General features: G+C 39.4%; 1 protein-coding gene across 3 annotated transcripts in view; it reads left to right on the forward strand.

Annotated features, from left to right (window-relative positions):
* Positions 1 to 22,487, forward strand: part of CEP164 (centrosomal protein 164) — a 191,117-nt gene that overhangs the window by 40,096 nt on the left and 128,534 nt on the right. Inside the window, exons 7-14 of one of the 3 annotated variants that reach the window (XM_082273782.1) lie at positions 2,580 to 2,657; positions 6,249 to 6,410; positions 6,922 to 7,215; positions 8,437 to 8,499; positions 13,687 to 13,764; positions 21,053 to 21,150; positions 21,231 to 21,581; positions 21,814 to 21,945. In XM_082273782.1, the coding sequence (XP_082129908.1) occupies positions 2,580 to 2,657; positions 6,249 to 6,410; positions 6,922 to 7,215; positions 8,437 to 8,499; positions 13,687 to 13,764; positions 21,053 to 21,150; positions 21,231 to 21,581; positions 21,814 to 21,945 (1,256 nt within the window). The remainder of the gene's footprint in view (positions 1 to 2,579; positions 2,658 to 6,248; positions 6,411 to 6,921; positions 7,216 to 8,436; positions 8,500 to 13,686; positions 13,765 to 21,052; positions 21,151 to 21,230; positions 21,582 to 21,813; positions 21,946 to 22,487) is intronic. The other 2 variants (XM_082273783.1, XM_082273784.1) reach the window with 2 other exon arrangements.

Here is a 22,487-nt window from a genome sequence, read left to right on the forward strand (position 1 = left end):
CCCGATGAATGCCGGAAACAGCATCGATCGGGGCTCCGTTGACGTAACCCGGAGGCGGCGTCCATGACGTCACTTCCGGGTTACTGTGCCGCAAAAGGCGGCAAATTTGAAAATCGGCTGTATGCAAAAACGCCGTTTTTGGCATTTTGCATACAGGGAAGTGTAGTGGAGGGGTCTAGGGTCTTTTAGACCCTCGATCCCTCCATAAAGTGTACCTGTCACGACATATTGCTGTCACAAGGGATGTTTACATTGCTTGTGACAGCAATAAAAGTGATCAGATTTTTTTTTTTTTTTAAAACTGTAATAAAGTTAAAAAAATAAATAAAATAAATGGGAAAAAAAAAAAAAAAAAAAATTTAGCCGCCCCCGTCACCGTTAGCTCGCGCACAAAAAAAAACGTATACGCAAGTCGAGCCGCAAATGAAATCGCTGTTCAAACCACACATGTGAGGTATCGCCGCGATCGCCAGAGTGTGAGCAATAATTTAAAAAAAAGAGCTACACTCTACCTCTAAACTGGTAACCGTTAAATAAATTTAAAGCGTCGCAGATTGAGATCTCTATTGACCGTAGTTTGTCGACATCCCATGGGGGGGCGCAATTTTAAACCGTAACATGTTGGGTATCTATTTACTCGGCGTGACATGTTCTTTCACAATATACAAAAAAAATGGGCTAACTTTACTGTTTAGTATTTTTTAAATGCAGTGAAATGTGATTTTTCAAAATTTTTCCAAAAAAATGGCGCTTTATAGACCGCTGCGCAAATACCGCGTGACAAAAATGATTGCAATGACCGACATTTTATTCTCCAGAGTCTTTTCTAAAATAATATATATAATGTTTGGGGGTTCTAAGTTGTTTTCTAGGAAAAAATACTGATTTTAACTTGTGAACAAAATGTGTCAAAAATAGGCTCGGTCCTTAAGTGGTTAAAAATCGATGAAAAACCAGATTGTCATTTTTTTTTTTTTCCAATAAAATATTTTCACATTTTTTAATCTTTTGTTGCATCTAAGAACTCCTGGTTTCTAGCAGCCAGTTTGCAGCCACTTCCTGTCTAAATGTATACATTCTAGCCATGATTTTCCTCTTGGTGGGTTTTTTGATGGTGACAACAGTGGGCCATATCTGTGTATTGAAAAAGCTACTTATGTTTCCATCTATAAAAAAAGGTGATAATGCAGGAGTACAGTTGGAAGATAAGGACATGACCTTCATTGTAGGCTTACTGGGTATTATATTATTATTATTATTATTATATTAAAAGCTGCTGATAAACAGTCTGGAACTGTTCATTTGAGTTTTTTTATTTTTTTTAAAGCTAAAATGTATATCTAAGAGCGGTTCAGTATCTACCACCTGTGTGCTGTGTGGTAGCTGTGGATCATACAGTGTGAAGAGAATGGTAAGTCTACGTTTCCACTATTGCAGCTACAAAGTCGCGCTACTTCTAGCGCGACTTTGTAGTGCGACTTGTTTGCGGCTACTTCTGGGGACTTCAGTGCGACTTCCTTCTATGAGAAGCAAGTCGCACTGAAGTCGCTCAAAAAGTAGTGCAAAACCCTTTTTTCAAGTCGCTGCCACTCAAGTCGCAGCAGTTAGAACGGAGCTCATTGTAAACAATGGGTTTTGACTTGTCATGCGACTTGACATGTCAAATCGCACAACAAGTCAATAGTGGAAACGGAGCCTAAATGTTGTTTGTCTATTTTACCAAAGGTGAAAATTACTGTAAAGGCTGCAGGTGAGAACAAATTATGGGGGCAAACAGGCTTTAACAGCTTTCACACATATTGCAGAATATCACAGCTTGGTTTGCTAAATTGTAGGTAGGTACCACCTGGAACACTAAGATAAAGAAAGGTGGTTTTGTAAGATGGGTAAGGGTCCTTTCACACGGCACGATCCCGTTTTTTTTCCGCTCAGGCATCTTTTTTTTTTTTAAACGGCCACTGATGACACTTTTGTAGGGTCCGTTCCGTATGTCCGTTTTTCATCTATCCGTTTGCGGATGAAAAACGGACATAATGTATGTCTATGGGATTGCAGACGTTAGTGGATGACCATCCGCTGACATCCGTTTTTGCGTCCGTTCCGTTTTTTTAAACCGAAGAAAAATAGGGTTCTCTTCTGTCTCAAAAAACCGAACTGAACGGAATTGACGCAAAACGGATGTCAGCGGATGGTCATCCGCTAACCTCCGCAATCCCATAGACATACATTGTCCGTTTTTCATCCGCAAATGGATGGGAGGAAAAACGGACATACGGGGACCGCCCGTGTGAAAGGACCCTTAAGGTAGATTGTACTGCTTACTTGGAAAGCAAGCAGGGTAAAAATTCTTGTCATTTTAATGAGGTGTTTTGTATTTTACAAAACTTCTGACTTTTGGCCATAGATGTGTCACTGTTAAAAAAAAAAAAAATAAATGTTCAGGCCTGATGAAACCACAACACTGAAATATAGTTGTGGAATTTGAGTTTCAGAGTTGATGTCAGAGGGATCAGAGGAAACCGAGTCGTGTAGTGTCATGGTATTGACAATTGCAATAACAATCTTTTCTTCTCCTGCAGAGCCCACGGGGATCCGCTCGACTTCTTAAAAACCTGCATATGGACATCGGATCTCTGGGAGGTGGCTTTGAATATGAGGTAAGAGCATTTGTGTTTTTGTGTTGTAGGGGTTTAGGGGAAATTCTGTCTTTTTCTTTGGGTCATATTAGTAAAGTAGAAGCCTGGTAAAGACCATGTAGATTTTTTTTATGACTCTTGGCGAGAGATTTACTAAAATTGGAAAGCACAAAATCTGGTGCATATGTGCATGGTAGCCAATCAGCCTCTAACTTCAGCTTGTTCAGTTAAGCTTTGACAAAAAAAAACCTGGAAGCTGATTGGTTTTATGCAGAGCTGCACCAGATTTTGCATTCTCCAGTTTTAGTAAATCGACCCCTTAAGCCCCGTACACACGCGCCGATAATTGGCCGTGAATTTTCGGCCAACGTCCGATCGGCCGATTTTCGGCTTGTTAGTATGATGCTTCCGACAACCGACTCCGACTTTTTTTTTGGCCGTCAACACAACGGACGATTTTCCGTCAGTCAGTACAGATTTCGGCAGACAAAAATCTGATGAGCAAGTCTGGGCATGCTCAGTGAAGAAAAAACACAAAGAAAACTAACCAACACATGACATCACTTCTGAAGTAGAATTTTGTTGGCCGAGAAAATTCGTGTGCAGTCTAGGCATATTCCAACCAACAAAACACAACTTGGACAAAAGTCTGACGATCGGTCGGCCGATAATCGTTGCGTGTGTACGAGGCTTTAGTATTCCAAACACCAGTGTTAATACTAAACTGTTCCACATGGATTAGCTCTCTTTTCACCGTGTATCATACACATTTATTTTGTCTGCATTGTCATTTCTGTAATATACTGTATGTTACTAGTGTAGCACTGTCCCTGTAGGGCTTGCTGCATGATGACTTGTTGGGCCTGCTCTGATTACCAGCACACAGTCACTTAAGGTACAGTTCTCACATTCATCCTTACTCCCAATGGCTCCTTGCTCAATAAACAGTCCAGGGGTGTTGGTTGTATGGTGTTTACTTTGGAACTTGGATGGGAGAGGGGAATAGTGGGATACTCCAACTGGAACTATGTACATTGGATAAGGACAACTCTCACTTGGCCTCACCAGGTTGCTTGTGGAAGCAGCTGCAGTGCTTGAACCATACTGGAAAGGGTTAAGTCTGCTTGCTCTTTCTCTCCAGCAATATACTTGGGGATCTACATTCTCTTCAGGACACTCACTAGCATCCCCTGTACTGATACCCATCCACTGACTCTTCTAGCTGCAGGGGTGGCCCCCCTCAGGTCAGGCCCCTTGACACAGATCTGTACTCACTGTGTTGCAGAATCAGATCCTTCAATGTCTCCTCCTTCCAGTCAGCTTCACGGGACCTCTGGGTTCAGTTCCTCTCTAACTCTCCTTAGGCCCTCAGGTCGACTACCTGAGGCCACATGGCACCTCTACAGAGGAGGAGGCTGCTGCCCCCTCCCTCCAGGACTCCACTATCCAGACAAAAGAGCCCTAGCACATGTGCTCCTGGCATTTATGCAGTATCCCAGCATGCACTGAGGCACTTTCCTCTGCCAAAATAACCAGGGCTGTATTAAACACCTGTGCACTCATTTGTCAGGTTTCCTCCCACTGTCCAACATGCCTCCCTATTGGACCAGTGTGAAACACTCTGAAGACAGGCTCAGTTGCATCTGAGCACATTGCGCAGACCTCACTAACAGATCCTGCTTTCGTAGGCAGAGAACAATGTAGATTTACCTGAAATCCCTCTGGTAAGCAGACAGGATTTAAAACGATACTTTTTTTCTCTAGCACCTACCTAGGGGGGTGCTACACAAACATACACAGAAGCCCTGCATTATAGTTAAATGTTGCATGCCTCCCTGGAACAAATATACAATTTTCAGTTATTATAATACCATACCAACCAAAGAAGAAAATGACTGAATATGGGACTGTAATTTATTATTTCTCTATCGTTCATCGACAGACGCAGCTCCATATCTTCTTTAGACCATTGGGTTATGCTCCTCCCAATGGTCTAAAGATGATATGGAGCTGCATCTGTCGATGAACTTCAGAGAAAAGGATTTTACGGTAAGTAGAAAAATCCAGTTTTCTCTATCGTTCATCGACAGACGAAGCTCCATATCTTCTTTAGACCATTGGGAGGAGCATAACCCAATGGTCTAAAGAAGATATGGAGCTGCGTCTGTCGATGAACGATAGAGAAATAATAGGATTTTACAGTAAGTACAAAAATCCATTTTTTTTTTGTTCTAGGCCTACATGAGCAATCATCTGTGTTACATGATGATTATTATTATTACTACAAGCACTAATTCCAGAGCTACCATTAGGACTGCACAATCTACTATTCCAGAACAAGAGCAGATTGCTACATGCTAGTACAGGGAGCCTTGTGACTTTTCTCAACCCCCCTCTCCTTTCTCCTTACAACTTTATTACAAATGGCTAGATAAGGCAACAGTAAACTAACACAAATTATATAATGAAGCCTCTCACCTGATAAAGCAAGGAATAAAATTACCTGAATTTTGGAGTTTAGTCCCTGTACAAGCAGAGATCTGCCTAAAAGAGAAGGACGCAGCACAAGGAGTCACTGCAGTGTTCATGTGCTGATGAGGGACTTGGTAATAAGAGGAGACAGCAGACTCACAGACAGATCAGCTCATCAATGTGCTGCATGTCCTTTTACTATCCAGTCACAGACTGGGTGGGAGAAATGACCTGTGGGTGACGTAAGTGCAGCAAAGAAAGATTGAGTCCTTCCCTGCAGGACAGGGCTGTGTAAATCTCAGGGGTGGATAGACATAATTACTTCTCTACTTTGGCAGGTACAAGGACTCTTTTTTACATGTTTCATCTGTGTGTGTATAGCCGTTTGCCTAAAGTACAACTTTTTTTTTTTTTTTTTTAAATCAGAAACAAATTTTATTGAATAAAACAAGAATTCACAGGCTTCACAAACTATACTCTCTTGCAAAACATATTAGGTAAAGCATTCCCAGAAGAGCACATCCCCAGCAAAATACATCCATTTACCCCGTCATGGTCCCAGGGCACAACATACAGTTCCCCTCCCACCCCCACACCAAAAAAGTAGGGCATTACTGCAACAAACGGTCCAGGATCAGGTCCGCGGGGGCCAGGCCCGGTTGTGCCAGCCACCCACCCCATATTTTTTCATATCTTATCGGTACACCTCTATGCTGATATATCATGCGTTCACAACGCAGAGTAGCTCCCGTGGCGTGCACCCACATCTCCAGCGTGGGAGTGGATGGGGACGTCCAGTGCTGCAAAATGAGCTTCCGGGCCTGAAACAAAGCCCTAGACAGTGCCAACCGAACGTTGGCATCTGGTGAATAATCCTCCACCATACCAAGAAGGCATGGCTTCGGATCTACCGGTACAGACAGTAAAAATGCAGCATTAACAGTCCGGACCAAAGTTCAACTTTAGATGTAGGCAGTAACCACTATGCAGGATGTTAGACACATTTTAATATGCTATTTGGAAGTTAACATTTTTGTTTTGCTTCAATTTAGACTAGTTGAAAGATTAAATAATAAGCTGGTTTGAACAATGAGTATGTCTAGAAAAGGCATGGGGGATCTGTTTGTGTGTATCACCCAGGAGAGTGAACAGAAAGAGGAATCTGCTGCAGTGAGCTGCACAGAAGAGGGCACAGATCCAGAGCTGCAGAACCTTGGAAAATCTGAGGATGAAGAGGAGAGCCAGAAAGAGGTTCCATTGGGCATGATACCACTTAGTAGTATTGACATGGACCTCCCGCATGTGTGTGATCCTTACTTTGACCATCACTGCTTTGTAAACTCACCTGACTTTCCCAGTAGTCTTATAAAGGTCCATGTTGATTAGACTAGCAGCACAAATTGGCTTTTTATTTTTAGCCAATTTAAGATCTATTAAAGCTTGTAGAAAAATGGTATCTATATGAATGCAATAAACTGATTAGCATCACTGTATTCCATAAAGTAGTATATTAACAGTTGTATAATGAGTAATTATGTGGAGCAGCAGAATATCAGGGATGAATTCCAAACTTTGAGTATCGTCACAAATTATTTTTTATAGCTAATCATATTTTGCATTCATATACCAAAATGCCAGTTGTTTGATGTGAGCTGTCAAATTCTTTCAAGCTGAATTTCAACTTTTTTTATATTTTCTGGTTGTGCTTAAATGTGTGTTTTTGTTTTGAGTGCTTTTTTATCCCTCTGTTCTTACTGAGCACTTGTGTAGTAGTGTTATAACATAGAGAAATATTTATCATCAATTTCTCTAGAGGAGATTGATGAGGAGTGGGAATGTACATCCATCTTCCCTTTCCGCTGCTCTTTCATCACAAGCCGGCCAAGACTCCAGTGTGGGCATTGATGAGACTTTCCAGGCTGGAGAGTGTGAGCTGGCGCATTGTTCTTCTCCAGCTGAAATGTCTGCACAGAAAGAAGAGCCTGTACCTGGTTCCTCTGATAAAGAGCCTAAAGATGGAATGGCATCTGAAAACTCTGCACCTTCCATGGCTGGAGAGCTGGGTTCTAGTGCCAGAGATTGTATCCAAGAACAAGATGAGCGAGATGTAGGGAAAATCCTCATCTTTATACCATAAGCTTTGTTTTAGATTGACCTTACCTATAGTTACTGGTTTAGCTATTTTAGTTTTCCTAACAATATCCTTTGTATGTCCAAATAGCCAGTTTTTTGTTAGTAGTTTAATAGTATAAGACTGTAGAATTTATAATTGCCATGTTAGTTTTCTACTAGTTGCAATCCTTTTTGGTGTAAGTTTAAAGCAGATTTATGAGCTTAAAGTGGAACTTTACCCATAAAAACTTGATAAAAAAAATTGTGTTCTTTAGCAAGGAACATACATTCCACATACTGTATGTGAAACTGAGAATTACAAAATGTGTGTTGCCTCCAGCATTGTTCCTGTTTCTTCTTACCGGAGCTGCCATTTTGCTGAAGCCAAGAGCCCCTGAACAGCAGTAAATCTTTAGGCTGGCAGCAGATCAGTCTCTACAAATTGGGCACAGTGCCTATAAATAGAGAGCAACTGAGCATGTGCAGAGCAGGGTGAGCCAATGTATTACTAGATTTAAACAGTATATACACCTATTTTTAATGTTTTACATAGCTATACCTGCAAAAGGGGCCAGTCTGAAGTGATCAAGCAGGATTTTTTGACTAAAGTTCCACATAAAAAAGATAACTAAATACAAGTTGCATGTGTATTCTTAGTTGAACCTTGGTGTGCTTTTTCTATTTTAGATCTATGTAATTTCTGCAGGCAGCCTATAGTGGGTGGACCTGCTGGGTGCATAGTGCTGCATAGTTATGATATTTTACTATGTAATATCCAGGTTTATTAGGGCATTTTGTGGACATAAAGAGAAATCATATTATTTTTGGCTTATCGGGAATATATTTAAGTAAGGCATTTGTACCCAGGTTTTTTTAAGAATTCAGTGTAATATCTATGTAAGAGCGTGCTGTGCTAAGCTGACCATACATAGTACTGCATTAGAATGTTATTTAATTTTCTTCAATAGCAAATGACCATCAAGAAACCACCCTTATGAATAGTACAGTTATATGCCATTTTGCATAGGTAGGATGGTTGTAACTGAAGGATCGCAGTAAGCTGGACGACATAACGTGAAAACCAGAAAAAATGTTTTCAATAAAAATGTTGCATAGTAGCTAGTGGGCCATTCTAGAGAACATTGTTGAAGACTTTAAAACATATTTCTCCAACTTGTTTTCTATCACTTTGTTCACATCACTTCTTTCATTGCAGGACTCCGAACCTAGCATGGGCGAAAAAGATGTTCCTAAACCTTACAGTGAACGTGTAACCATGGTAAACGGCAAGCTGCATTACAGAGTTGGCTGTTTGTAGAACAACCAGATTTTCTATGAAGCCTTTCTAATTTCAGATGTCTTTTTTATATGTCTATTAACTGGAAGAGCCAGTCTAGTTCTTTTGATCTCTGTCTGTCAGGTACCATGCATTGTCTTTGCAAATCAAACATTTGGTTTTTGTATGCCACATATGTTGCCATCATTGAAAGCTATAGGTACACAAAAACCCTCTATATAATCCTTAGACACCAACATTATCACACAATGAAAGTTCATAGCACTGTGTTAGCTAAAATGTGAATGCCTTTTAGCTTACACATGGCATTTCTGCTCCCTACAGCCAAGCAGAGCGGTAGAGAGAGCAAATGGAAGATCCGTATATGCTGCTGGGGAGCAGAGGATTAAAGGAACTTTCAACTTAATAGAAATGTAATAGAAAATAGAACACGAGAGACATATAGCGGAAGAGAGTAAAAAGATAAAAATAAACAGTAAGAAAGCGAGGCCAGAACACATTGGCCCCATAAAAGACGACAAAGGAAATCTGGCCACAGAGGACAGAGAGAAGGCGAAAGTGCTAAATAATTTCTTCTCTTCAGTCTTCACAAAAGAATCGGGTGGCTACACTAACCCAGCATGGCTAACAGAAGATAGACTTAGAACTAAACTAGAGAAACTTAACATAAATAAATCACCAGGACCGGATGGCTCGCACCCGAGGGTTCTTAAAGAGCTCAGCCAGGTGATTGCCAGACCATTATTCTTGATCTTTAAGGAGAGTCTACAGACGGGTATGGTGGCAGCTGATTGGAAAAAAACCAACGTGGTACCAATATTTAAAAAAGGGCCGAGATATATCCCGGGTAACTATAGGCCGGTCAGCCTAACATCAGTAATCTGCAAGATTTTGGAGGGGATGTTAAGGGACCACATACAGGACTTTAGTAATGAAAACGGTATTATTAGTAGTAATCAGCATGGATTCATGAAAAATTGTTCTTGCCAAACCAATCTATTAACCTTCTACGATGAGGTGAGCTGCCACCTAGATAAATGTAAGCCTGTGGATGTGGTGTATCTGGACTTTGCAAAGACCTTTGACACCGCTCCCCAGAAACGCTTACTGTACAAACTAAGGAATGTAGGTATGGACCATAGGGTGAGTACCTGGATAGAGAACTGGCTCCAGGGGAGAGTCCAGAGGGTGGTGATTAATGGGGAGTACTCGGATTGGGCGGGTGTGGAAAGTGGGGTTCCCCAAGGTTCTGTCCTGGGGCCAATCCTGTTTAATTTATTCATAAATGATCTAGAGGAGGGGATATCTAGTATAATCTCAGTATTTGCTGATGATACTAAACTAAGCATGCCAATATTTCTATGCAGGATATGGAAACCTTACAAGCGGACCTGAACAACCTATAGTTACTGATTTAGCTATTTTAGTTTTCCTAACAATATCCTTTGTATGTCCAAATAGCCAGTTTTTTGTTAGTAGTTTAATAGTATAAGACTGTAGAATTTATAATTGCCATGTTAGTTTTCTACTAGTTGCAATCCTTTTTGGTGTAAGTTTAAAGCAGATTTATGAGCTTAAAGTGGAACTTTACCCATAAAAACTTGATAAAAAAAATTGTGTTCTTTAGCAAGGAACATACATTCCACATACTGTATGTGAAACTGAGAATTACAAAATGTGTGTTGCCTCCAGCATTGTTCCTGTTTCTTCTTACCGGAGCTGCCATTTTGCTGAAGCCAAGAGCCCCTGAACAGCAGTAAATCTTTAGGCTGCCACCTAGATAAATGTAAGCCTGTGGATGTGGTGTATCTGGACTTTGCAAAGACCTTTGACACCGCTCCCCAGAAACGCTTACTGTACAAACTAAGGAATGTAGGTATGGACCATAGGGTGAGTACCTGGATAGAGAACTGGCTCCAGGGGAGAGTCCAGAGGGTGGTGATTAATGGGGAGTACTCGGATTGGGCGGGTGTGGAAAGTGGGGTTCCCCAAGGTTCTGTCCTGGGGCCAATCCTGTTTAATTTATTCATAAATGATCTAGAGGAGGGGATATCTAGTATAATCTCAGTATTTGCTGATGATACTAAACTAAGCATGCCAATATTTCTATGCAGGATATGGAAACCTTACAAGCGGACCTGAACAAAATAATGGGGTGGGCAACTACATGGCAGATGAGGTTTAATGTTGAAAAATGTAAAGTAATGCACTTGGGCGTCAGAAACATGAAAGCAAGCTACTCACTAGGGGGAAACCTATGGGTGAATCTAAGATGGAAAAGGACCTGGGGGTACTGGTGGACAACAGGCTTGGCAGTGGCATGCAATGCCAAGCCGCTGCAAGCAAAGCCAACAGAATACTGGCATGTATAAAAAAGGGGATTCACTCCAGAAATAAAGAGATTATTCTCCCTCTCTACAAGACTCTGGTCCGGCCACATCTGGAGTATGCTGTCCAGTTCTGGGCATCGGTCCTCAGGAAGGATGTGCTGGAACTGGAGAGAGTCCAGAGAAGGGCAACAAAAATAATTAGGGGAATGGAGGGCATCGGCTATGAGAAAAGAATACAAGCACTGAGCTTATTCTCTCTGGAGAGAGACGATTGAGGGGGGATATGATATCAATGTACAAATACTGTACTGGCGACCCTAGCATAAGGAACAAACTTTTTCGAGAAAGGGAATACAATAAGACACGTGGCCACTCACTAAAACTAGAGGAAAAACGGTTTAACCTTAAAATACGTAAGGGGTTCTTCACTGTCAGAGCAGTAGGATGTGGAATTTGCTTCCACAAGCAGTTGTATCAGCAGGGGGCATTGATAGTTTAAAAAAACTATTAGATAGGCACCCTAAAGACTACAACATACAGGGGTATACAATGTACGGTTAACAGCACACTTGTATAAAGTACTCGAAACCCATACTTGAGTAAAAGTACAAGTGCTCGATCAAAAAGTGACTTGAGTAGAAGTGGAAGTGCTCTATCAAAAAGTGACTTGAGTAGAAGTACTAAAGTATTCAACATTTTTTGTACTTAAGTATTGCAAGTAGTTTTTTTAAAAAATGTTGCTACTCAAGTACTGAAAATAAAAGTACCAGTAGTTTTTTAAAAAAAATTGCTTCTCAAGTACTGAAAGTAAAAGTACAAGTACTGTGTTATGTAGTTATTAAAGAAAGAAGTCAAAAGTTTGAACATCATATTGTTTTTATTATTTCAAATGATTAACCTAAAGGACAATCACAATTCCTTTGGCTGTAACTTTTTGTAAACAAAAACAGATAAAGTATGCCCCTCCCTTCCCCCTTTAAAGCATCCCTCCTTCTCTTCCCTGCATGTTTTTTTTTTTCTCCACAGCTTATTGGTGCGCAAAATCATATATAAACCAATGCGATATACAACAATATATTCCAATAATGAAATAAAGGAAGAGTGTTTGAAATCAAAGTCAATAAAAAGTCCATATATATAATGCCATAATACCATATATATGTGACAAAACAAGATGAATATATTTTCAAAGGTGCAGGAATCAAACAGGTGCTATTCCAAATAATAGGTGTAGACTCCCACCACCTTGTGGATTTCCCCCTTACCCGGCGGATGAAGTGAAGTGCAAAATAATATCCAAATAGACTCTTCCAGTGAAACAAAACTGCAAAACCTGTGCTCTCAACTTCCAGCAAAATCAGCCTCTTACCAGAAAAAAGGTCTATGTACGCTTGTGACTCTCCTTGGTTGGGGGAGGTTCTCTTTCCCCTTAACAGCAGATATGTAGACTATTTTATTTATACATACAGTAGCATTTATTTTCATATGCGCTGATTTACACATGACATTGTACACATTTTTTTGAACTTCATGAAACCTGCCATCTACTGTTCTGGCAGTGGTAATTTTTATAAAAGTAACGAGCAACTATGCAGCACAAAAAAAAAATATCGGAGTAGAAATATTGAAATCATCGAAAAAATGTAGTAAAGTAAAAGTGGAAGTAGGAGAAAAAAATCTACTCCAGGAAAGTAAAGATACTGCCTTTCGGTACTTAAGTATAGTAGTGAAGTAGTTCTACTTAGTTACTATACATCTCTGGTTAACAGCAAACACACACGCACATCCTCAGTGCACCCCTAAGGCTGCTTTTACACTGCTTCGTTGCAAAAACATGGTAAAATGCATATGCGTTTTTGCCGCATTTCTGATGTGTTTTGCACCTGTGAAAAGAAGACATGCGACTCAAAAAATGCACCAAAAACGCAACCGGGGCCACATTTTATATGTGTTTTCTAGTCATTTGAATGGGGAGGTGCATTTTTACTGCACCAAACATGTACCAGAAATTCAGCATACAGGACTTTTCAAATATACAACTGGCTGGTGTGAAGAGTTCTATAGGATTTAGTGGTCATGTATTTTCTCCCTTTTTTGGTAAGGAAAAAATGGAAGAAGAAATGATCAGTGTGAAAGGGCCCTAACTTGTACAAAAATGAAAAGGCTTTGTTCACATGGGTGTACTTAAGCGCACACCTGTGTGAGGGATGCGTTTCGCCTTCATGGGATGCACAGGTGTTCATGTATGCACATGCAGGCAGTACCATTGACGTAATTTAGGATGCAGCAGCTACACAGACACAGCCGCTGTTCCCAATTAGACATCTGTGTGGGTGCATGTCCCCGAACTCACACTGTCTGCATTCGAGGACACGCAACCACTCCTACACAGTTGAAAGTTTAGAAACCAACAGCTGTGTCCATCCAGCCGCTGCATCACAATTGAGATTAATGAAACTGCGTGCACACAGATGCACATAACATCTGTGCCTCCCATGCAGGCAAAACACAGCCCTCACATCGACGTACGCTTAAATAGGCTCCTGTGAAAGAGGCCCAAAAAGCATTAATTTCAAGTGTGCCTGATGAACTGCCATTTCCATTTCAATATACGTTATTTTTTTTTTCTATTAAGCAATGGAGTATTGTGTTAAACAATCAGTAATGTTCAGATAAATATGGGATTTGCAATACTATAATAGAAGCATACATTAAAAGCTTTGAAAATAATGGAGAAAACAAGAAGAGAAAGTGCAATGTACATTAGCAAGTAGATAATATAAGACGATCATCTTGAGTTTTTGCATGTAGTCTAACACTATTTTACCCCTTTTTCCAGGAATTTAAATTAGGCGTACAATCCTTAGAAAAAGTTCATGACATTGGCTCTCTATCTCCTGCACCTGCTAGCCCAAAAGTAAGCAGCACTCTTATGCCTAGAAATTACATATTACTTTTTAGGAAATATTTGTTGATGGTGATTGTATAGAGGAAAATATCTGTAATGAATTCACTATTACCACAGTTCAACTATGGTCATAAAACCTGCAATACATGCATTTGGTTTGTAGGGGGCACTATAAGCTTTGTAATTCTTAGTTTTACATATGTGTATTGCTGCTTTTTGTCTAAGGGTTTCTTTCCTAAGACTCAGCTGTTTGCTTTCTCAAGCATCAGGAAATATGAATACCTGTTTATGTGGTTATATTAGACATAAATTAGCCACATACTGACAGATATGTTACACTTAATATTAAAGGCACCAAAGATAATTTGGTTGAAGAGATATTAGTTCAGTCAACTAGCCCAGAAGTATTTTATCTCAGAAAGTCTTTTAATTGGCTTACCGGTGTAGCACCCTACAGGTAGGTGCTAGGTGAATGCATAGTGGGCCTTGTCTGCCTAACAGCAGGGCCATGATTTCTTTTTGGTAGGGTGTCATGGCTTTGAGGTGGGTCTGCTGAGGGGGGGGAGTCTCCCCACTGGCTCTGTGAGAGGCTTCTCATAGGGCAGTGGAGGAAACCCAATCAGGGATACATTCAGTCTTGTAACTACGCCAGAAGGGAGATTCTGCCGCAAAGGATTCTGGGAGTGGGTATAAGTTTGAGGGAGGGCATGACTCATTGTCTTTGCCGGGAAGCAGAGTCCCAGGAGGGAGAGGACGGCTGTCTCTCCTCCTGTCAGAGGAAGTGGATGTCTTGGGTGCAGCCTGAGAATCCAGAGAGTGCTGAGTTGAGCTGAGGGGGATCCGGTGTGCCGAGAACTAGCGGAAAGCGAGAGGGGACCAGTCCCAGGAAAGCCTACACAGGTCACGAGTACAGGAATACACAGCAATCTACCTCAAGCCAGTGCAAGGCTGGAGGGAGTAGTCAGTGACTTTGCAGTGCAAGCAGTGTCAGGTGTTCAATGTTCCACAGTCCTGGATCTTCTGGACTTAAGTCGGAGTTCCAGCACAGCTTTCAGAGATACAGTGTCTTCAAAGCATCAGTAAGCGTTGGCTAGCATCGGCTGGCGTCAAGGCAGCGCTAATGGGCATTTATGTTATAAAAGTCCCAGAATTGTACATAGTCAAGCCAAAGGAGTATCCCACTCATTCCCTTCTCCCATCCCCTTATCTACAATAAAACAAGCAAACAAAGATGCCGGAGTTGTCAATGTGTCAGTTCTCACACCCAGGGTCACAGCTCACAAGGGCTGGAGAGGTAACCGGTAACAATGGCAGACCCACCTCAGGCCACAGGCCTGGAAACATTGCTACACCTGATAAAACCAGGAATCTTCCCAATTAGATGAAAAGCAGCAATATAAATTTTGATTTTAGATCTGTTTTTAACCAGTGATACATGTATCCCAAGGAGTACCTCTGCTTCTTTAGGTTTACTTTTTTTACCAGCTACAGTTTGTAGCAATAATTAATTTCATAAAAAGCGTATTGGTGTATTTTTAATAATGTCTGAACATAATGGTTTTGTTTGTATAATATACTGTATACACACACACGCATTCAGGAATATACAGAGGGTGTATTAGAGAAGCAGGACAGAAGGTACTTGAAGAGAAGGTTGTCATTGTTTTTTAAAAGAAATACGATACAAAACACGGTTTTAGATCATAAAATGGTTGGAACTTTCTAAAAACGTAACCTTAAAAAATATTGTTCAGTAAATTAAAATGAATCAGTAATGAATGGATCATACAACAGTCCTAAAATAAAGACACTTTAAAATATCCTTAGCACAGACAAGAATCTATTAATCTTCCCCATTGGTCTCTGAAATGAATCAGGTAAAACATTTTTTTTTTTTAATTGCTTTCCATCGCTGAGTTTTTTTTTTAAATCATAAGTTGGGAAATAGATAAGCTGTATTTTAGACTTAATAAAATATCTTGTAAAATCTGAGGCATTAAACTTCAATTAGAACAGTGTTTATATATTTGACAAGGAAAAAAACACATTTCTAAACCTAATATAAAATAGGCCAACAAATATATTTTAAAGAGAATGTATGTTGGTTTTGTATATAATTTCTGTAATGATTAGGACTAAATAACATTATTTTACATTTTTTTTAACTAGTAAATAAAAAATATGGCAACATTTGTTTCTTGTTTCCAGCCAACAGATGGAGCTCTGTGCTCCTCTTCAGATGTTTCTAGGCTACCCTGACCTTAAAAAGTAATGTTCCATTAATCAAAATGAATCCGTAGTGAATGGGTCATACAACAGTCCTGAAATAATGACACTTTAAAATATCCTTAGTACAGACAAGCATCTATTAATCTTTCCCATTGGTCTCTGTAATGATTCAGGTAAAATGTATTTATTTTTTTAATTGCTTTCCATTGGTGAGTTAAAAAAAAATCATAAGTTCGGTTATTAGGTGAGCAGTGTATTTTAGACTTAATAAAATATAATGTGAAATCTGAGACCATAAACTTCAATTAGAATAGTTTTGTGCTGCTGAGCAAGATAGGGAATGTCCTGACAAGAAAAAAATAACTTCTAATTGTAAAATAATAAAGGCCAACAAATACATTTGAAAGAGAACGTATGTTGGTTTTATATATATTTTCTGTAATAATTAGGACTAAAAAACATTCTTTTTTTTTTTCTCTTACGTCCTCTGACAGTCGTCGCCTCTTTTAATTCATTACGATTGGGTAATGGCTGTGCACTCTAGGAGTAAGCTAGGCAGTTATTAAACAGTTAATAACAAAGGTTTACTTAACCAGACACACCTCTAGGGGGCTGTCCCTCAGACATTATCCCTCAGCTACTTCCTGTATCTTATCAGTTTCGTAGCAAGCAGTGCCGCAAGGCAAACACAACCCCATATCTATAAAAAATAGACACCAGAGGGGTGGGGGCGACGACTGTCAGAATAATTTTACGGTAAGATTTTACAAAAATTCTATTTTCTCTTACATCCTCTGACAGTCGTCGCCTCTCTTAATTCATTACGATTGGGATGTCCCAAGAGCGCACAGCCATTACCCAATCGTAATGAATTAAGAGAGGCGACGACTGTCAGAGGACGTAAGAGAAAATAGAATTTTACGGTAAGATTTTACAAAAATTCAATTTTCCTAGTAAAAATTTAATCTGCCAATATTTTGTATTCTTGTTTCCAGCCAACAGATGGAGCTCTGTGCTCCTTTTAAGATGTTTCTAGGCTACCATTATCAGTTTTGTTGGAAAACGAAGCTCAGCTCTACACACTGAGTGACTTAACCCCTTACCTTTTCCTCTCTGGCTGCTTGTTTAGAGAGTTCATTGCAATATTTTATTCACAGAACCTGAAGGTTAACTGTTTGTGTTTTGCCTCTTTTTTTTAACAGAAAAACAATGCTTTGCTACTTCTTTGTGCACCTTTTAATTACATTTTGTATGTACAACACAGATGTAAGATAAATTGAAAAGCAGACTTAAAAATCAGTTTAAAAATCTATACATTTGATAACAAATAGAACCTTGAATTAAAAGTATCCTGCATCCATTATAGTTACGATTTATTGTCAGCTCTACCAAAAACTGATTTTCAACTTTGCTTTATTTATTACTTTTTAAATTTTTAAGGAAAAAAGATTTATTTATATCAAAAAAAAGTACAGAAGAAAAGCAAATTGATGTATATGAAGACAATCTCCTAGTACATACAATGTTCCAACCTCAGTGCAAAGTAAATATGATCTATCTAAGCTAGCCTTTCTCAGCCAGGATTCTGTGGAACCTTAGGTTTCTTCCAGAGGTTGCTAGAGGTTCCTTGAGCAATGACCAATTTCTGACTTTCAGATGTGTAATCTTTGACACCAATTATATTTTTAGTTATCAGTAACAGGAGTAATCTTCCCACTGAACACCAATATAAGAAGCATTCTTCCCAATGACCACCATGCTAATCTACAGTGAGCTGTAGGAATAATAATAATTGCAACGGGTTTGCTTATATATGAAAGTTTCTTTCAAGGGTTCCTTCATTTTAAAAAGGCTGAAAAAATAAGTTTGATCTAAGTAAAGGGTACACCTTCAGGTTGAGGTTATCCTCTACCTTTTCAGGGTTATTTTTATGGTATTCGAGCAGCTGTGGCATCTGGTTAATTGCAATGGACCTGAGATGGTGCTTGGAATGTTGTGAAGTTCTTGTAAATATGAACTTTGCAAAAGGGTCTTGGCTTGTTTGCTATTTTGCGTTATTCTTATATCCTTCAATGACTTTAGTAACAAGGAATCCTTTTTACAATTCCCTGTTTCATCCAAATGCTGTGGCTTTTATAAAGCCTAATTATGTGGTCTCATTACTCCCTTTGGCTTATCATAAGGTAAAAGAAATTAGGGTTGAATCCATCTTCAAAATATTGACCCTTGTTTTTGCTTTCTGGGAATGGAAAGAGATAACTCTAATGATATCTGTGGATTTGTCCTTCAAAGAGAGCTGATCATGGTTTATGCAAGGATTTCAACATTTGGTGCTTTTAATTAATCATCCTCAAGGTGATACCTACAGAATGCACAAACCATGAGGTTCCTGAGTGTGGAGGTTCTTTAGTTATTTAGTTAGTAGCTCCGAACTTCAACAACTTCCACAACTTCTACATCTTTAAACTGTCACTATAATAATCCCTGTTTGAAAAAAAAGATAACTAAACTGTGAAGTAATCAGAATACTGCACAAGACAATGCAGGAGAGACCCTGACTAGTTTCCTCCCACCAAGAGACTTCCTCAAAGGGTCAGTCATGTATGAACAGAGAGTGAGTGTTTGCCTGAAGATGCTGGACTACCTGAGGGAGCAGATTCAATGGTATTTGCTGACTCCCGTAGAGAAATATACTATAATCCCTCACTGCCACTGCCGTTTGGCATACAGTGGTGGCAGTAAAACAGTTAATTAATAGGAGAATCAACACAAATTACATTGAAAAGGTTGATCACTGGCTCTTTAAAAAAGGTCTAACAAAGGACATTTGTTTTGCCTTTCTTCCTGTAAGGTGGGCATACAAGCAAGTAGGTTCTATTTGGAGCACTAGATATATATGTTTAGTGGCCCATCCATGCAGGATTAATGTGATTTTAAATGCCTGTTGATATTTAAGGCTCCAATCACGATTGTACGACTCCAAAGTTGCGCTGACTTTGGAGTGCAATTTTGATGCAACTTTGAGACAACTTTGGATACGACTTTAGCTTTGACCAATAATAATGGACAACTGTTGCATTGTATAACATTCAGGTACAACTTTCATGCAACTTTTGAGGGTTAACATTAAAGTCTATGGTCCTCAAGTTGCATGAAAGTCAAACCAAAGAGCAGAGCATGAACTACTTTAACCACTTGCCAACCAGCCACCGTAGTTATACTGCGACAGGTCGGCTCTGTTCCGTGAAACGACATACCTGTACTTGCTGGCATGTGCTGATTGGCTTGAGGGGGAGCCAATCAGTGGGTCCGGCAGAAGCGATGTCTGCCGAGCACCAGCGATTGCTCCCCATAGAGACAGAACGGCTGTCTGCCGAAGTAAACACAGCACACTGCTGTTCTCTCAGTGATGAACACAGCGATCCTGTGTTCCTCCTATTTAGAAACCTAGGTTTCTGTGTTCTTCCAGCAAGTCCATCCCCCACACAGTTAGCAAGCACCCGCTAAGCACACATTTAACCCTTTGATTGCCCCAGCTGTTATTCCCTTTCCTGCCAGTGTCATTAGCACAGTAACATTGCATATTTTTTAGCACTGATTACTGTAGTAATGTCACTTGTCCCCCCAAAAGTGTAAAAAATGTCAGTTACATGTCTGATCTGTCTGCCGCAATGTCGCAGTCCCGCTAAAAAGTGCTGATTGCTGCCATTACTAGTAAAAAATAAATAAATAAATAAACAAAAATTACATAAATCTTTCCCCTAGTTTGTAGACATGATAACTAAACCAATCAATATACACTTATATACACCTTTTAGGATTATTTTTACCAAAAATATGTAGCAGAATACATATTGGCCTACGTTGATAAAAAAAATAAATAAATAAATAATTTTTTTTTTTTTTACTGGGAATTTTTTATAGCAGAAAGTAAAGTAAAAAAATAAAAAGAGGTGATCAAATACAAGCAGAATAAAGCTCTATTTGTGGGATAGGGCGGCACGGTGTAGTGGTTAGCACTTTCACCTAGCAGCAAGAGGGTCGCTGGTTCGAATCCCAACCATGACACTACCTGCCTGGAGTTTGCATGTTCTCCCTGTGCTGGATCCTGTATAAAAAAAAATAAATAAAATTGGCCCTACTGTGTATGTATGTGAGTTAGGGACCTTAGATTGTAAGCTCCTTGAGGGCAGGGACTGATGTGAATGTACAATGTATATGCAAAGCGCTGCGTAAATTGACAGCGCTATATAAGAACCTGAAATAAATAAAATAAATGAATAATAAAAAGGACATCATTTTATTTTTGGTAGAGCGTCACACGAAAGCGCAATTGTCAGTTAAAGTTACACAGTGCCGTATCGCAAAAAATGGCCTGGTCAACTTTGAGTCGCACATATGAATGGTTATCATTGGAAAACTTGGGGAACAACTTGGGATTACTTCCCAGATTTGTTATCTCTATTAAAAGGGGTTATTTATAGTATGAGTTTAAAGATATGTATACATATCAAAAAAATGGCTCCCCTTACACTCCACTAAAAAAACCCCCAGGTGCTGGTCTAGCTCAATGCACTCTGGTAAATTGGTCAGATCAGAAAAGAAAATGAATCACTACACTACAGGTTGCAGAATTTTCTTGTTAATGTTTCGAGCTGGAGGGCGCTTTATTACTATTAGCACTGGTTCTCTTTAAATCAGTGATTGATAGTGTTATTCTACTAAGATGTTTTGTAGCTAATTATTCCCAGAAAGTCTTCATGAAGGAACTAGATTGTGCATCTTCCTGTCCAGTCAGTCAGAGAGAAATAATTTAAAAGTTCTATATGAGGGCACACATGAGGGGGGACTTATTAAGCAATGCTCACACTGAATGGAGCACCTACCCACCATACATCTGGCTGCCCCATTTGTCAAAAACCGTGACAAATTTATCTCATATCTTTATTGTTTTATTTACCTACGGTATGCTAGTTTGTCTCTATATTTATTGAAAAGAGCATGAATACAAGCTTTAAATGAAAGAATGACCGTATTTAAAGTTAAATAAGAATTTCTCTTCCTTTAGGAAGCAGTAGAAGAGGAGGTAGATGAAGACGTGGAGGAGGAAATTGGTGATGATGACTATATGGAACCCATTAAGGGACCGCTGGATAAGACTCAGAGGTGTGCTGGGTTTTTACGGCCTTTGTTATTACAGATATCCGTTTTTTTCTTTTTTTCCCTAAGACATTTTTCTCGTACAGGCAAATTTACCCAGATGCAAAGCAAGCAAGTGCTACTGTAGAACCGGCATCTGCAAAAAAACTATTTAACTTGTCATCAGAACTATTTAGAAATGGCAGTGAATCCTCACAAAATTCGGAGAATGAATCTAGGAAGGTGTCTGAAACCTCAAAACATACTGGACAGCTACCGAAACTTGTGGATGAACTTCCTAAAGCTTCAGCTAACAACTCCAAAATGATTGTTGAGCAGGAGAAAAGTGCTTTGGAAGAAGAGCATAAACGGAATCTGGAAAATCTGAGAAAAATGTTTAGCAAAGAGGAAGAAGAGAGAAAACGTACACTGCAAGAGCTCCATAACAGTAACATCAGGTATTTCACTAGCTCAACTACAATCATTTAGACTCATTTAGAAAATATATTTAAAGTATATATCATGCGTATGCATACTGTATGTGTGTGTATATACAGTGTGTGTATATATATATATATTGATAGATATATACTGTGTATGTATGTATGTATGTATGTGTGTGTATATATATATATATATATATATATATATATATATATATATTATAATTGTTTTATTGTTTTTAAACAGAGCATTGGAAGAAGAACTGCAAAGAGACTCTGAAGAGGAAGAAGCCAGGATGAGGGAGGCACAGAAGCAGAGACTTCTCAAATTGGAAAATGAACTTGTTAAAGAGAGAGAAGAAGAGGAGCAGAAAATTCGGTAAGATGCACAAATATGGAGTAGAGGAAGAAACAAATATTACTTAGATACAAGTGGAGCAGGTTAATTGGCATCAAATCTGCACTAATTCATTTTATACATTGTCACTTTACTTCTCTTAGCCCATTTATGAGAAACCCTGAATATATACTGATCTAATGCATGCATTATTATACATACAGTATATGCCATTTTTCCTTGTAAACTAAGCTTGGAACCCAGGGAGTCAGAGTCCCTGAAATTTCTTCCCTGTCTGGGACCCAATATGTGTACCAGCTTAAGGCTGCAGACTGAAAAAGAGAGAGGCTGTGCTTGTGTGTATATCTGGTGGGGGTTTAGGAGCTCATTGTAGGAAACGTGTACATAAGTAAATACCTGTTGGTCCCGACAAATTTTTTTGTCTGTGGGCCCTCATGTGATAGGGTAACAATGCCATGCCAACTAAGCTTCCAATGCAGCATTAGCCTAATCAATTTAGCACACATTTCTGCTGGGGGCCTCAGTGCCAGGGAACAACATACCTGACAACTTCCCCATTGTCA

Source organism: Pelophylax lessonae, assembly GCF_965119305.1.
Source record: "Pelophylax lessonae genome assembly, chromosome: 12".
In the NCBI taxonomy this organism is placed as follows: Eukaryota; Metazoa; Chordata; class Amphibia; order Anura; family Ranidae; genus Pelophylax; species Pelophylax lessonae.